Source organism: Lipomyces tetrasporus, assembly GCF_029532465.1.
Source record: "Lipomyces tetrasporus strain NRRL Y-64009 chromosome Unknown POJ06scaffold_1, whole genome shotgun sequence".
NCBI classification, from domain to species: Eukaryota; Fungi; Ascomycota; class Lipomycetes; order Lipomycetales; family Lipomycetaceae; genus Lipomyces; species Lipomyces tetrasporus.
The window spans coordinates 622,387-635,354 of record NW_026611596.1 but is presented as its reverse complement, the minus strand read 5'-3'; the positions used below and the strand labels follow the sequence as shown (position 1 = coordinate 635,354).

The 12,968-nt window shown below is 45.5% G+C and overlaps 3 protein-coding genes across 3 annotated transcripts; all 3 read right to left on the bottom strand.

Moving 5' to 3' along the window:
• Nucleotides 1–2,170: 2,170 nt before the first annotated feature.
• POJ06DRAFT_242454 (uncharacterized protein) lies at nucleotides 2,171–2,463 on the bottom strand. The gene has a single exon (XM_056186227.1). The coding sequence runs from the start codon at nucleotides 2,446–2,448 to the stop codon at nucleotides 2,254–2,256; it is 195 nt and encodes a 64-aa protein (XP_056047066.1). The 5' UTR covers nucleotides 2,449–2,463; the 3' UTR covers nucleotides 2,171–2,253.
• Nucleotides 2,464–8,751: 6,288 nt separating this feature from the next.
• On the bottom strand, nucleotides 8,752–9,469 carry POJ06DRAFT_242450 (uncharacterized protein). Its single transcript, XM_056186226.1, is given in 2 exon segments — nucleotides 8,752–8,796; nucleotides 8,815–9,469. The coding sequence occupies 1 exon segment, from the start codon at nucleotides 9,296–9,298 to the stop codon at nucleotides 8,942–8,944; it is 357 nt and encodes a 118-aa protein (XP_056047065.1). The 5' UTR covers nucleotides 9,299–9,469; the 3' UTR covers nucleotides 8,752–8,796; nucleotides 8,815–8,941.
• A 778-nt stretch (nucleotides 9,470–10,247) lies between these two features.
• On the bottom strand, nucleotides 10,248–12,192 carry POJ06DRAFT_242448 (uncharacterized protein). The gene is made up of 2 exons (XM_056186225.1): nucleotides 11,931–12,192; nucleotides 10,248–11,817 (listed from the first exon to the last, which is right to left on the bottom strand). The coding sequence occupies exons 1-2, from the start codon at nucleotides 11,997–11,999 to the stop codon at nucleotides 10,621–10,623; spliced, it is 1,266 nt and encodes a 421-aa protein (XP_056047064.1). The 5' UTR covers nucleotides 12,000–12,192; the 3' UTR covers nucleotides 10,248–10,620.
• Between the last annotated feature and the right edge of the window lie 776 nt (nucleotides 12,193–12,968).

The following is a 12,968-nucleotide window of genomic DNA, read 5'->3' as shown; positions in this document are numbered from 1 at the left end:
AATTGATGAGGACTCCCCTGCCAGTCTGCCACTCTCGGCGGATTGCAGTAGAAACAATCTGGAGTCTCGGATGCTTCAGAAAGTGCAGCCCCGAAGCCAGACTACACTTTCCGACATAGACCGCTACTTTGATAGCCCGCTAGTCACTGTCATCGATACAGTCGATCCGAATTGGTTGTGCAAGTGGTGGCATGCACATAGAGAGGAATATCCTAGGATGGCGTCTGCGGCTAGAACTTTTCTAGCCATCCCAGCGTCAGAAGTTCAAGTTGAAAGGCTGTTTAATGCAGGACGAGACGTGCTAAGGAGTGAGAAGGCATTCGATGAAGGCCAACACAATGCGCATGTTAATGCTCATGAACGACTACTATAAGCATTAAAGAGCAAATATATCTATAGTTAACAATTTCGCATGATATGTCAATAGACGCTGACAACGCTATCACGTGATAGTGGAGAATCTACCAACTATCCGCCCGAGTTGACCGACGGTAGGGAGCCTCACGTCATGAATAAAAGCCCACAAACTTAACATGGCTTCCTGCTCCTTCCACAGGCGAGCGGTCCCACGAGCCATACGAACACTGTACGATTATGAATATATGTACTCCCGGAAAGGCCCAGTATATATTAGTGTTCTATTGCTTATAAAAATCATTCATCAACATCAACATCCTCAACGTATCCGCCTTCATCGAATACCTCCTGACTCCAAGTAAGTCTCGCCCTGCGTTGAACGATCTCTCCACTTGGACTTCAGAGGCCGGAATGGCTAGATAATCTCTAGCCGCCGATGCCATTCTTGGATATTCCTTTTTATGAGTGTACCACCAATGGCAGAGCCAATTGGGATCCGCCGTATCGATTGTAGTGACTAAAGGGCCATCAAAATATCGTTGGATGTCAGAAAGTAAAGTCTGGCTGGGAGGCTGCACTTTGGAAAGCATTCTAGGCTCCAATCTGTTGCTACTGTAATCCGCCGAAAGACGCAGATTCGCAGGCGAATCGTTATCAGTGGATGCATAGATCGAATGAACGTTTTCGCGGATAGCATTAACTATAAGGGCACCTTAGTTCTCGTCCGCGTCTAGCTCTTTCAAGATCAAATTTTGTTTCATTCGAGGATCTAGCATTAGCGCGATATAATAAAATATATAGTATTTCTTGTATTTCTTCATTCCTTCGTTAATGGCGGATACAATATCTTCATCAAGGTCTGAAAACTCCCCCTTGCGTTCGGAAGCATCGTGTAACAAATCGTGAAGCTCATTGTTGCCAATGTAAATGCGCAAGTGGAAGTGTGAACTAGAGAAGGGATTGGTGAGTCTCTGGATGATTGAATGTACAATCTATGTCCAGTCTCAAGGGATTGACTATCTACTTATATAGTTGAGACTGTGCCTGATTACTAAGGCATGAACAGTAGAATACTGTAGAATCATACTACGTAATCAGGATGGCGTGATTGAACACATCATCTCAACCCCCGCATCTGGAATATTCTAGTGTGCACTATGGACCTATTGAATATTCTATCATCGTAGATGCTTCTGACAAATCAGTATTTGTTAGCTGTAGACGTGTAACTCTTCGAGCTGTCTACTGTAGCTGGAAAGGTTGATTGTCAACAGCTCATAATAAATCGCAACTGAGAGGCTGATTTGCGGCTTTTTCGCTGATATGAGCAGAGTATATTCGTTAAACTTCGACAGAACTTTTTGGACTTGTTCAAGCCACAGCCAGTCGTTGGATGAGAAAGGTGACAAGCAGGGCTGTAGGCGGATAGGCGGATTTGGCGGATACAGATGGCGGATAATCCGTATATTCTTAATTAAATTGAAAAAAAGGTCAAAATCGAACATGGTTAGGGTCATGATTAGCCCTAACCCTTACCTTGCATAGTCCGACAAGAGGTTATGCTAGCACTGTCGTACACGCTTACATGTAGCCGGGATCACCGACCAAATAAGTTGCGTCCGCTACAGCGAGTCCATTTAGAAAATTCAAATATCATGTTAGTGAACTTTGCGAAATTTTTGAAGAAATTAGATATATAATAACTATTAATGAATTTTGCAATTTTTAAAGGCGGATGGCGGATTTGGCGGATATCCGCCATGCTGTTGAAAGGCGGATAAAAAGGGAGATACATATCCGCCAATTTCAAAAAGGCGGATACATATGCGGATATGGGAAAATTTGGCGGATATCCGCATCCGCCACAGCCCTGGACTGACAAGTCCGTCTGCAACTCTAACTGGACCGTAAGATTCTGCTTCCCTTTGAGGAAGGTAGCGATAGAAGGCTGTTTATTTGTGCCCGAATCTTCGGCAATAGAGTCGGGCGGGTAGATTGAATGATTCTGCAGATGTCTCGCCATGTTTGACGTTGACGTTTACTTTGCCGAATCTGTAGTCTTCCAATGACATTGGATCCCACTCTGTTCATCGATATAAATGCAACGGATGTCACGGTCGATAAGTCTCCTGCTTTTGGTCCTCTTCATTATCCATGGCCGATTGTACTCTGGGGTCTCGAAATACGCCCACATCCACTCAGTACCCGGCGCAGCTCTTTTGTGAGATTGAAGGGTGCGGCTACCTTCTGAAATAATAGAGGAACTGGATTCCATAGTTACCGGGCTTGTAGGACCCTGAGATTGGGAAGGAAGGATTTCTATTGAAATATTGACTATACTAAAGCACACACAAAACAGACACACATTAACTACAGGTTCCTATGACCTCTATATATACTTGGGACGTTGTCTTCTGGAACCTTCTAGACATACAATTGGAATCTTCCAGACATTCCATGAATATCCAACTGCGTCATCGTTACACATTGCTAGAATATTCCACAATCTACGATCGTAGGCTAGAGTGTTCTACACATTTCCACAATTTCGATTTCGGAATCTGAGGCATCAACAGTCAAGTAATCAAAGGGAAAGGATCGGGGGCCGCTGACAATTCTTGTATGCGATCGTCGAATGGAGCTTCCTCATCGCTTCCGTCATTCAGAAGGCGGTAGTCTAGGCGGAAAAGGGGGCCACGGGCTCTAGGTGTATCCTGAACTTTTATCTAAAGCAGACTTGTTGCATGTAAGCGGCTATGTTACATGATGAATCACATGATTTTTATCGGTACCGATACTATATCGGCGGCCACTAAAATCCGCCGATAAATTACGAACAAATATCGGCAGACTTTTTATTTCGCCGATATCGTATCGTCAACAGTCCTACCTGCGAGTAAAATATTCGAATATTTTTCGCTGTAGTTGGAACTTGCGAATAACGAATATAGTCGATTACTGCGAAGATTCGTATTCGAAACGGTCCTGTATCGAGAATATAACGAATTAATTATATGCCAGATTTTAATTCAGAAGTTTAGTTGCGTTATAAAGAGAATTTCAAATGACAAGGTTCATTATAGTAACGGTTTACTTATGCGCACATTGCGTCTACGGTGTAGCATAGAAATGGGGAGAAGGGCTTAAGCATGACACCCACCAACCATTTCTCCAACTAGGAGCTTCAGACATCAAAGTCGCACCAGCTACCTCGTGTCACAGAAGTGCGCCGAAGTTTGCAGAATGTCATTGTCAGCAGGATCGTCGGCGAAACCCATCGTATCGTAAGCGGAATATTTGAAGTTTTCGACCTCTGATGCGCTGGTGACTCTTTGGCTTAATTAAATTTGCGAATAAATAAGCGAGACTCCACTGACCGTTTGATGATGTCTTCCAATAACCCGACCAACTCGGACGGCCCTTGGTTTCTGAATCTAACTAATCCTAAAGCTATGTTTGAGTGCTTATTTGTCCTTTCGACGTGTAATACTGAGAGAAATGGCTCTTCAGATGCTTCAGAAGCGGGCCAGATAGATCCTGTCGACTGTATGGAGCAGTGAGCACGCTTCTGTCAGGAGTCGTCTCCTGAGGGTCTCGTACGAGCCGCACAGTGACGGTCTCCGGCTAAGCCGCACTACCGAGACCGGACCGGAAGGTCGGCTCGAAGGGAGCGGAACGGGATGGCGTCAGATGACCCTTGGTCTCTCGGGTATGGGCGGAAGGAACGTGTTTGCCTTGGTCTTCTCGTATTGGATTTGTAATTGCGTTTTGAATTGTAAATGCGGAAGTGAGTTGTCCGCCGGAGAATTGTATAAAAGGCAGGGTTTAACCCTGTTCTCCGGCATAGTTGATATTCTAAAATATATCGGCCTAAGCCAAAGCTATCTTGTCCATATAGTTACTCGAGTCCAGTCCAGTGAACTCTCACAGCTTCAGTAATCGTCTAAACCCTTAAATGTTACAATAAAACCCTGAAACCCTTTCTTCGTTCAATTCATCGAGTTACATGATACGTATATACTTTTGTAAAAACTTAATATCGATCATTACTTTTTAGTCAAAATGTCACATAGATACACGTTTCTTCAATTCGCCTAAATCTTAACGAAAGTGAAGTTTCTTTTCCGGCAACTCTTTAACTCGCCTATCTCCTTATCTCCGGTGAGGAAAGGATCAAAAGGAATGACTACTGTCATAGTTTCATTCTGCTGTTAGAGATGATGCTAATAGTCGTATCCGTCATCTTTCGGGGGATACGGGTACCAGTCGGGGTACCAGCGGCCGTTGTACCAGTATTTCTTTTGCTCCTTTCCATCACTTTTGTCGTTCTTTCGATCTTTCACTCGTCCGTAGTCATCGTGATCATTATTTCGATCTCTGCGGCCGTCGTCATTATCGTGACCGCTATGTCCATCTCTGCGGCCGTCGTCATTATCGTGGCCGTTATGTCCATCTCTGCGGCCGTCGTTATCGTGACCGTCATTTCGTTTCACTCGTCCGTAGTCATCGTGACCGTTATGTCCATCTCTGCGGCCGTCGTTATCGTGACCGTCATTTCGTTTCACTCGTCCGTAGTCATCGTGACCGTTATGTCCATCTCTGTGGCCGTCGTTATCGTGACCGTCATTTCGTTTCACTCGTCCATAGTCATCGTGACCGTTATGTCCATCTCTGCGGCCGTCGTCATCGTGACCGTCATTTCGTTTCACTCGTCCGTAGTCATCGTGACCGTTATGTCCATCTCTGCGGCCGTCGTCATTATCGTGGCCGTTATGTCCATCTCTGCGGCCGTCGTCATCGTGACCGTTATTTCGTTTCACTCGTCCGTAGTCATCGTGGCCGTTATGTCCATCTCTGCGGCCGTCGTCATTATCGTGGCCGTTATGTCCATCTCTGCGGCCGTCGTCATCGTGACCGTTATTTCGTTTCACTCGTCCGTAGTCATCGTGGCCGTTATGTCCATCTCTGCGGCCGTCGTCATTATCGTGACCGTTATGTCCATCTCTGTGGCCGTCGTTATCGTGACCGTCATTTCGTTTCACTCGTCCGTAGTCATCGTGACCGTTATGTCCATCTCTGCGGCCGTCGTTATCGTGACCGTCATTTCGTTTCACTCGTCCGTAGTCATCGTGACCGTTATGTCCATCTCTGTGGCCGTCGTTATCGTGACCGTCATTTCGTTTCACTCGTCCGTAGTCATCGTGACCGTTATGTCCATCTCTGTGGCCGTCGTTATCGTGACCGTCATTTCGTTTCACTCGTCCGTAGTCATCGTGACCGTTATGTCCATCTCTGCGGCCGTCGTTATCGTGACCGTCATTTCGTTTCACTCGTCCGTAGTCATCGTGACCGTTATGTCCATCTCTGCGGCCGTCGTTATCGTGACCGTCATTTCGTTTCACTCGTCCGTAATCATCGTGACCGTTATGTCCATCTCTGTGGCCGTCGTTATCGTGACCGTCATTTCGTTTCACTCGTCCGTAGTCATCGTGACCGTTATGTCCATCTCTGCGGCCGTCGTTATCGTGACCGTCATTTCGTTTCACTCGTCCGTAGTCATCGTGACCGTTATGTCCATCTCTGTGGCCGTCGTTATCGTGACCGTCATTTCGTTTCACTCGTCCGTAGTCATCGTGACCGTTATGTCCATCTCTGTGGCCGTCGTTATCGTGACCGTCATTTCGTTTCACTCGTCCGTAGTCATCGTGACCGTTATGTCCATCTCTGCGGCCGTCGTTATCGTGACCGTCATTTCGTTTCACTCGTCCGTAGTCATCGTGACCGTTATGTCCATCTCTGTGGCCGTCGTTATCGTGACCGTCATTTCGTTTCACTCGTCCGTAGTCATCGTGATCGTTATGTCCATCTCTGTGGCCGTCATTATCGTGACCGTTATTTCGATCTTTGCGGCCGTCGTTATCGTAATGGTAGTCGCTGACCCGGTAGTCACCGTCATCGTAACCTCTGGCGTGCGCTATAAGCCAGTGGCGATTAGCCTCCTCAGAGTTGGATACTTTAATTCCTCTCTTGTTGAGGTAATCATTTTTTTTCTCGCTCCGCTTGCCCAATGGATTCCAAGCTGTAACCCCTAGGACAGCGGAGAAGAGAGCAACCAAGTATATAAGTTTCATTGTTGAATTGCTGGACAATATCAAGAAACAGGATGTTTTACTCCCTACAAAATTGTAGCGGCAGCTAGTCCTTAAATGTTTCGGTGGTTGCATGAATCCCGACGGCACGATCACGAAAGTTGCAGGATTTTTCCAATAGCTTGACGTATTGGGACCAACGGCTTGGCGATCCAAGGGAGCATTGTGTGATTGATGTCGTTAGAGATGATCATCATAGTCCAAGGATATCCACGCCAGCAAGCCGTGAAATCACGTCAGATGCCGTGCTATCCAATTGACAGTGGATCCCTGACGTATAGAATACATTCCCGGTCAGTCCAATGTCGATCATAAGTAGCCTGAGCATCCTAAGAAGACTAGCGGTGACGCCAAGAATAAATGTCAGCGACGCCCAGATTCAATGTCCGCAACGCCAAGAATTAATGTCCGCAACGCCAAGAATTAATATGTCAGCCAGCACCTGGTGAAGACTTTAAATTAAAGTTTAACACGTCGAAACCCTTGGCAGAATAGACTTCGTACGGAATTTCCCGCTCATTCAATTGAGGTCATTATTTGTTAGTCCCAATGTCACATGTATTGCATAGCTCCTCTTCGCCTAAATCTTAACGAGAGTAACATTTCTTTTTCGCGCAATTCGCTATACCTCGCCTAACTCTCGGCCTCCAGTAAGGAAGCGATCAAAGGGAATGATTGTCATAGGTCCACTTGTGCTGTTAGTATCGCTTACACATAATTTACATGTTCCTCAGCATCAAGATGTCACGTCGTCTTTTGCCGAGATTGAGATCCCTCCTCCGAGACGCTGTCGTGCAGCCGTACTTAAAGTTAGAGTCTTCCAATTAGGCAACAAATCCACCAGTTTTGCGAGACTTTAATTGAGGACGACTACAGTGTGAGGGTTCGGAAGGATGGTCACTATATGATACGTGGATCTGGATAGCAGGTAACCCTATAATTTACAATATAATCCCTTGGCCTAGTCCGAGCCTCTACAAACCAATAAAACACAAATAGTCAGTCACAATTAACCTACGGAAACAAATCGAACACTAAGTCATTACTTTGACGGACTTTTACTCGGGATTTTTGTTAAGTACTGAGTACGTCAATTCAACAGTAACAGGGAACAATATTTTGATTTCTTAACTATGGAGAAATTTTTAAAGTGACTTGGCACGTTACAAATTGGCGTAAAACTGACCTACTAAGTACGTCAGATTCATGTACTCTAAGTCAGAATGATGGACCAAGTCCACTTTTCACGGTGTACTGACTACGTCACAATGACCAACATAGTCCTAAGGGCCTGATTCTTTTTTTATATGATCCCTCCATTTACTTCTTTAAATGGGAGCTCCATTTAGGGTGGCGCCATTATTTCCTTCTAATGGAGGTCCCATTTAGATCCGGGCCAGAGAGCGCTTTAAATGGGATCCATTTTAGCTCCATTTTTAAAATGGAGCTCCATTTAATGTAGCTCCCACTGAATCACGTGACCCGGATCATCCTCGACATTTACGCGTTAATAATTTGGGGGGAGCCAACGCGACTCAAACGCGACTCTAGTAATTTATAATAAAGACTTTACACGCTACTTTTCGCCCTCTGATTTCTCTTTCGCATCAATATTTGATATTTTTGAAATAGCCAGTACTAATAAGAGAAGTCGCCCTGAGGCTATACAGCCTTCACAGTTTATAGAGCCTCTTGAAGAAGATACAATTACTGTCTCTTCGCTTCCCCAGCCACTGCCGCCATAAGAGGTTTCGAATACCCCCCGCCTCCCGATTCAGAAGACCCTTTCGATACTCCTCTACCCCCCTTTGCCTTCGAATCCGGACCAGAGTCTACGGAGGTTGGACCTATCAAAACAGCCCAGAAAACAGAGGTCCAGGGCCCTTTAAGGCTAACATGGACCTATACAATGAAGGAGGGGCTGTTTACAACTCTCTTGGATAAGGTCAGAAGTGGGAAAAGAGCCGATTCAGGGTTCAAACAAATGGTCTGGGTAGGCACTTTGGAGGTCGTCCGATCAAGAGCTCCTTCAAATATTCAACACGTCTTATCGATCGAGAAGTTAAAGAGCAAGGAGTAGGGCTGGATACGATTTGCGATTAATCGTTATTCGTATTCGTAAAGTCCAACACGATTACTATACGAGGCCATGTAAAACTTTACGATTAACTATACGAGCGCTGAGGTGGGTTACTCGCAAAAAATCGTAGTCATGCACGTGACTTTCATTATCTGCTCTGAAATGCACACGTAGAGGACAAACAAATAAATAGAAATAAATAGCACAAAAATACCATTCAGCTGCTCTTTAAGTGATCTACAAGTAAAGTAAGCTTTCTCATAGTTCCTGACTCCATGGAATGCCGTCTCTCTGGCGGTTGCCATTCTCGGCATCTTTGTGGGCCCTCCACGACCTTAGCAGCCAGGTTTCAGGATCAGGACGACATATAGGTTGTAGATGTTGATCTCGCAGAGTCCTTGATCGACCACTTCTGACAGTGTTTGCAAGTTATTAGCTGATCATTCCGAAGCTTCTTCGACCTCTTTGGCATCCACAGTTGGCTGAGGGTTGTAATTTCAAACTGTTCCCAAAGCCAGTTATTCGAGGTCCCACGAGTGCGTAGAGAGAAATTGGAGTCTGTCCGAATCGGTGAGGATTCGAGATCGTGGATTTCTTCGGTTAACCCTGTAGAGGATGACTTAGAGGCAATCTGGCTGATAGAATCCTCGGGTCCCAGATCAACAGAGCTCTCAATGCTCGACTGGGCCGTGTCTGGCAAGATATTCTCCATCGGCTCATCTCAATCGTAACCATCATTCAATAATAAATAATCAACCGCTTGCTTTCGGCGGGGTCGCATCGGAGGATCCATATTTTCTGAGTTGTCAAGCGAGCGGCAAATGATCGAGATAGTTCGTTCGTATTATGTTTGTAAGACAGTCAGGGTAAATTTCCTCACGCCATAGCTAAATAGAAATACGATTACTATACGATTACTATACGATTACTATACGATTACTATACGATTACTATACGATTTTGCGGTAGACTATACGATTACTTTACGATTAGGTTCTCGGTTTTGCGATTAACTTTACGAGTAGTATAAAATTTTGACGGTACCGTAATCGTATCCACCCCTAGCAAAGAGTCCAATTACAAGGCTTATTACAAAGATTGGAAGTGGTTGATTGGTCAGTCTGGCTTTGGGATTCACCCAGAAACTCGTTGTGTTACGGCATCTCCAGAGGCATGGGATGAGGTGTTTAGGGTATGTTTTGTAGTGACTCTTTTGGTTATATTTGCTAACAAATCAGCACCGAAAATCATGCAAATGGCACCGTTATAATGCCCTTGAATTGATCGAACTTCTAGATGAGCTATACGCCCCATTGCTACTGGTGGCTACGCTACTACGCTAATAAATCTATCTTCAGCTTCCCCCGTTCTTGACCCTCTTCTTAGAGCTCCCTCCTTCTCAGGAAGTAGCTCTACTCCCTCTCCTTATTCGGCCTCAGGCTCTCTTCGAAAACGCCGGCGTATTATTACCGATAAGTTAGAGAAGGAGGACGAGAAGGAGATTTTACAAGTGGATTCATATCAGTTAATTGAGAAGGTTATGACACAGCTAGCTCGCACTTCAACATGCTATTGATCTTTTAGAGGAGGAGTACTCTATAGAAAACTGTCAAGTGAGCATATGGATATGGCTTTAGATTGCCTTGAAAACGAGGCCAAATCAAGCATGTTTACTAGTATTAAAGATGTGGCTAGGAGAGACCGGTGGCTAGAAAGACATGCAGGTGTTGCAATCCTTTATGAATAAGGTGCTTGGGCCTTTGGGTATGATTCTGGTAGGTTGCAAATTAGCACCTAGAGATTCGACGGATCCAGTGCGGCGATCCATTCCATCCATTCCACGGAACCCATGCACGGACCTCCATTTCCATCCATCCATTCCATTTGAATAAATCAGTGGAGTGGATCGCCACACTGGACGGATCGATCTGTCATGGTGATCCATCCGCATAAATCAATAGTTACAATGGGATCAAGCCAATCTATAATAATTATTACTAGGACAATGGGACAATAGACTCATTAACACATTTCCTACCCAGCCAGTCCAATGACCTTCACGGGCCAGCGTATCGATGGCTGCCAAGATGCATCAAGAGATCGGTATATCTCCTCAACTAGCCTGGCGCTCCAGCCGGTCAACCACCAGCACCCATCCAGCCGTCGAAGAATGACGCAATAGTGAGCAAGGATAACTAGGGCAATCGGCTGCCGACTTTTCAGGAGTGCGATAAACGCAGGCGAAACCGCGGAGGACCACGCTAGCGCTGTTCGCACCTGTTCGCACTTGGAACAGAGCTTTTCAAAAGACACTCGAAGTTCGTGAATTGCGGAGTAGTAGACTGATTTTGCTTCACTGTCGAGATTATCGTTGTTAATTTCGTCGAGGTGGTCAAGGGCAGCGCGAACATCTGGTGGTACAGAATCGGCGATCCTTGTGCCCATGTTTTGGACGAGAGGGGCGAGTTGACCCTTTCCTATCCAATCCCATGACGTGCGCAGAATCTCAGATACACCACGAATAAGGCCAAACGCCTGCAGGACTTCTTCGACCGGCGTCATTCCCTGCTCGATTTCGGTACACTGCGAGGAAGCAAATGCAATAACAGAAAGGATGCCAGAGAACGCGAAAACGGCGTCACAGTTCAAAGTTGTGATGTTATCAGTCTCCGGTCTAAATGAACAGAGAGATAAAACTTGATGTCTCCTCGCGATTTCCATGTACACGATTCGAACGTTGTCAGCACTGTTGAGGCGGACCAAATGGAATGCAGACAAAGCCAGCAGGCCATGCATGAGAAAGCGATGATTAAGTGCCACTTTCGGGACAATCGTCTGCCATATTTCCTGGAGTTCTCGCGCGTCTGACAACGTCCGGTATGTCTGGGTCGAATAATGATGCATCAATTCTAGATCGTGCATGTAAAGATCGGACGTGAACTGACAGTTTCTAGCAATCAAATTACTCGATATATGCAAGGGGTTTAAACTCGAGGGAGAAGTCGTCGATAACGGATCACCCTTAGTGCTTGCAGTAATCGAGAAAAAAAAGGGCGAAGAGACAGAGGAACCAATGCTGTCGCTTGAGGACCATCCGTCTGCGTCGAGAGAATTCTGATCATTCGTATACGTGCTTCGACAGAGGAGGAGATGACTTGCTGAAGCACCGGCGTAGTTGCAGGTTATTTTTTGCTTTGCGCAATTGCCACAGCAAGGCACTTTCTCGTCACACTTCGTACATAAGTCAGCCTTGCACGCAATAGCTTTCATCCGACCGGTATATGGTTTCAAAACGTACATCCCTCTCAGTTTCTTGAGAAAAACACACAAAAATATGACCATACCTTCACTCTTCTCTTCTTGCATTGAAAGCACCCAAGTCTGGACTTCGAGTGACTTCTGCGCGACGGCATCACAGTGAGCAGATCATCCGCCTAGACTAGATCGATCCCTACTATTGTTTCGGTCCACTGTCCATTTACGGTTATTCTTGTAACATTGGACGTCAAATTTTGACACATTTCTGCCTCCAATTTGCCACAGTGATAGAATTTACTTCTCCGAGTAACCCTAAACCACCGACGCGTCCCACCTCCAAGGGTACACGACACCGGTGGCGCTATTTATACCAGGCCTTATAGTTTAAGTTAAGGCTGGTGCCACATCTTCCGAATCTAGAATAAGTATACGAGCAGTACGGCGACAACAATGCTAACGCCCTGCAAGATCTCTGGTAGAGTTGGAACTGGAGAAATTCCGGGAGAATAGCTCGTTCTATCTTTAGGGGTGTCCACGAATAACTAACGATTTCTTGCTTACTAATACTTTTGTAATATTCGTAAATTTTCATGACAACTACAATATGAAATCACGCCTCCCTAGCCTGCCCCCACTTATAAACTGCCCTCAACAACATCAACTTTCTTATCGTCTCGGCATACATTAACGAGTGCCTCTGCAAACCTAAGCGATCTCTCCCTGTGTTGAATGCTGTCAGACACCTTGTTGTAAGATAGGATATTGGATTAATCTCCAAGGGATTGCAAAATTGGTAGACGCGTCGTTACGCTATTCAATGACGCGTTACTCATTGACACGTCACGATTGGCTGAATTAAAGTGTGACTACTGCGCTAGCGTCTTGGCAAAATTACGAATAATATTCGTTTAAGTTATTCGTATTCGACGCTTCCATACTTATTCGTTGCGAATAACGGAAATTCTACGAATACGAATAACGAAAAATTTTGTTCGTTTACACCCCTACTCATATCGATTCATTATCGACATCTTCTTCCGCATGTTGCCCGGCTACTCCGTCTCGTCGTTGGCTTGTTGACTAACGAGCGAGGGATGTAGTTCTGGATTTGTGTAATGGCCTGA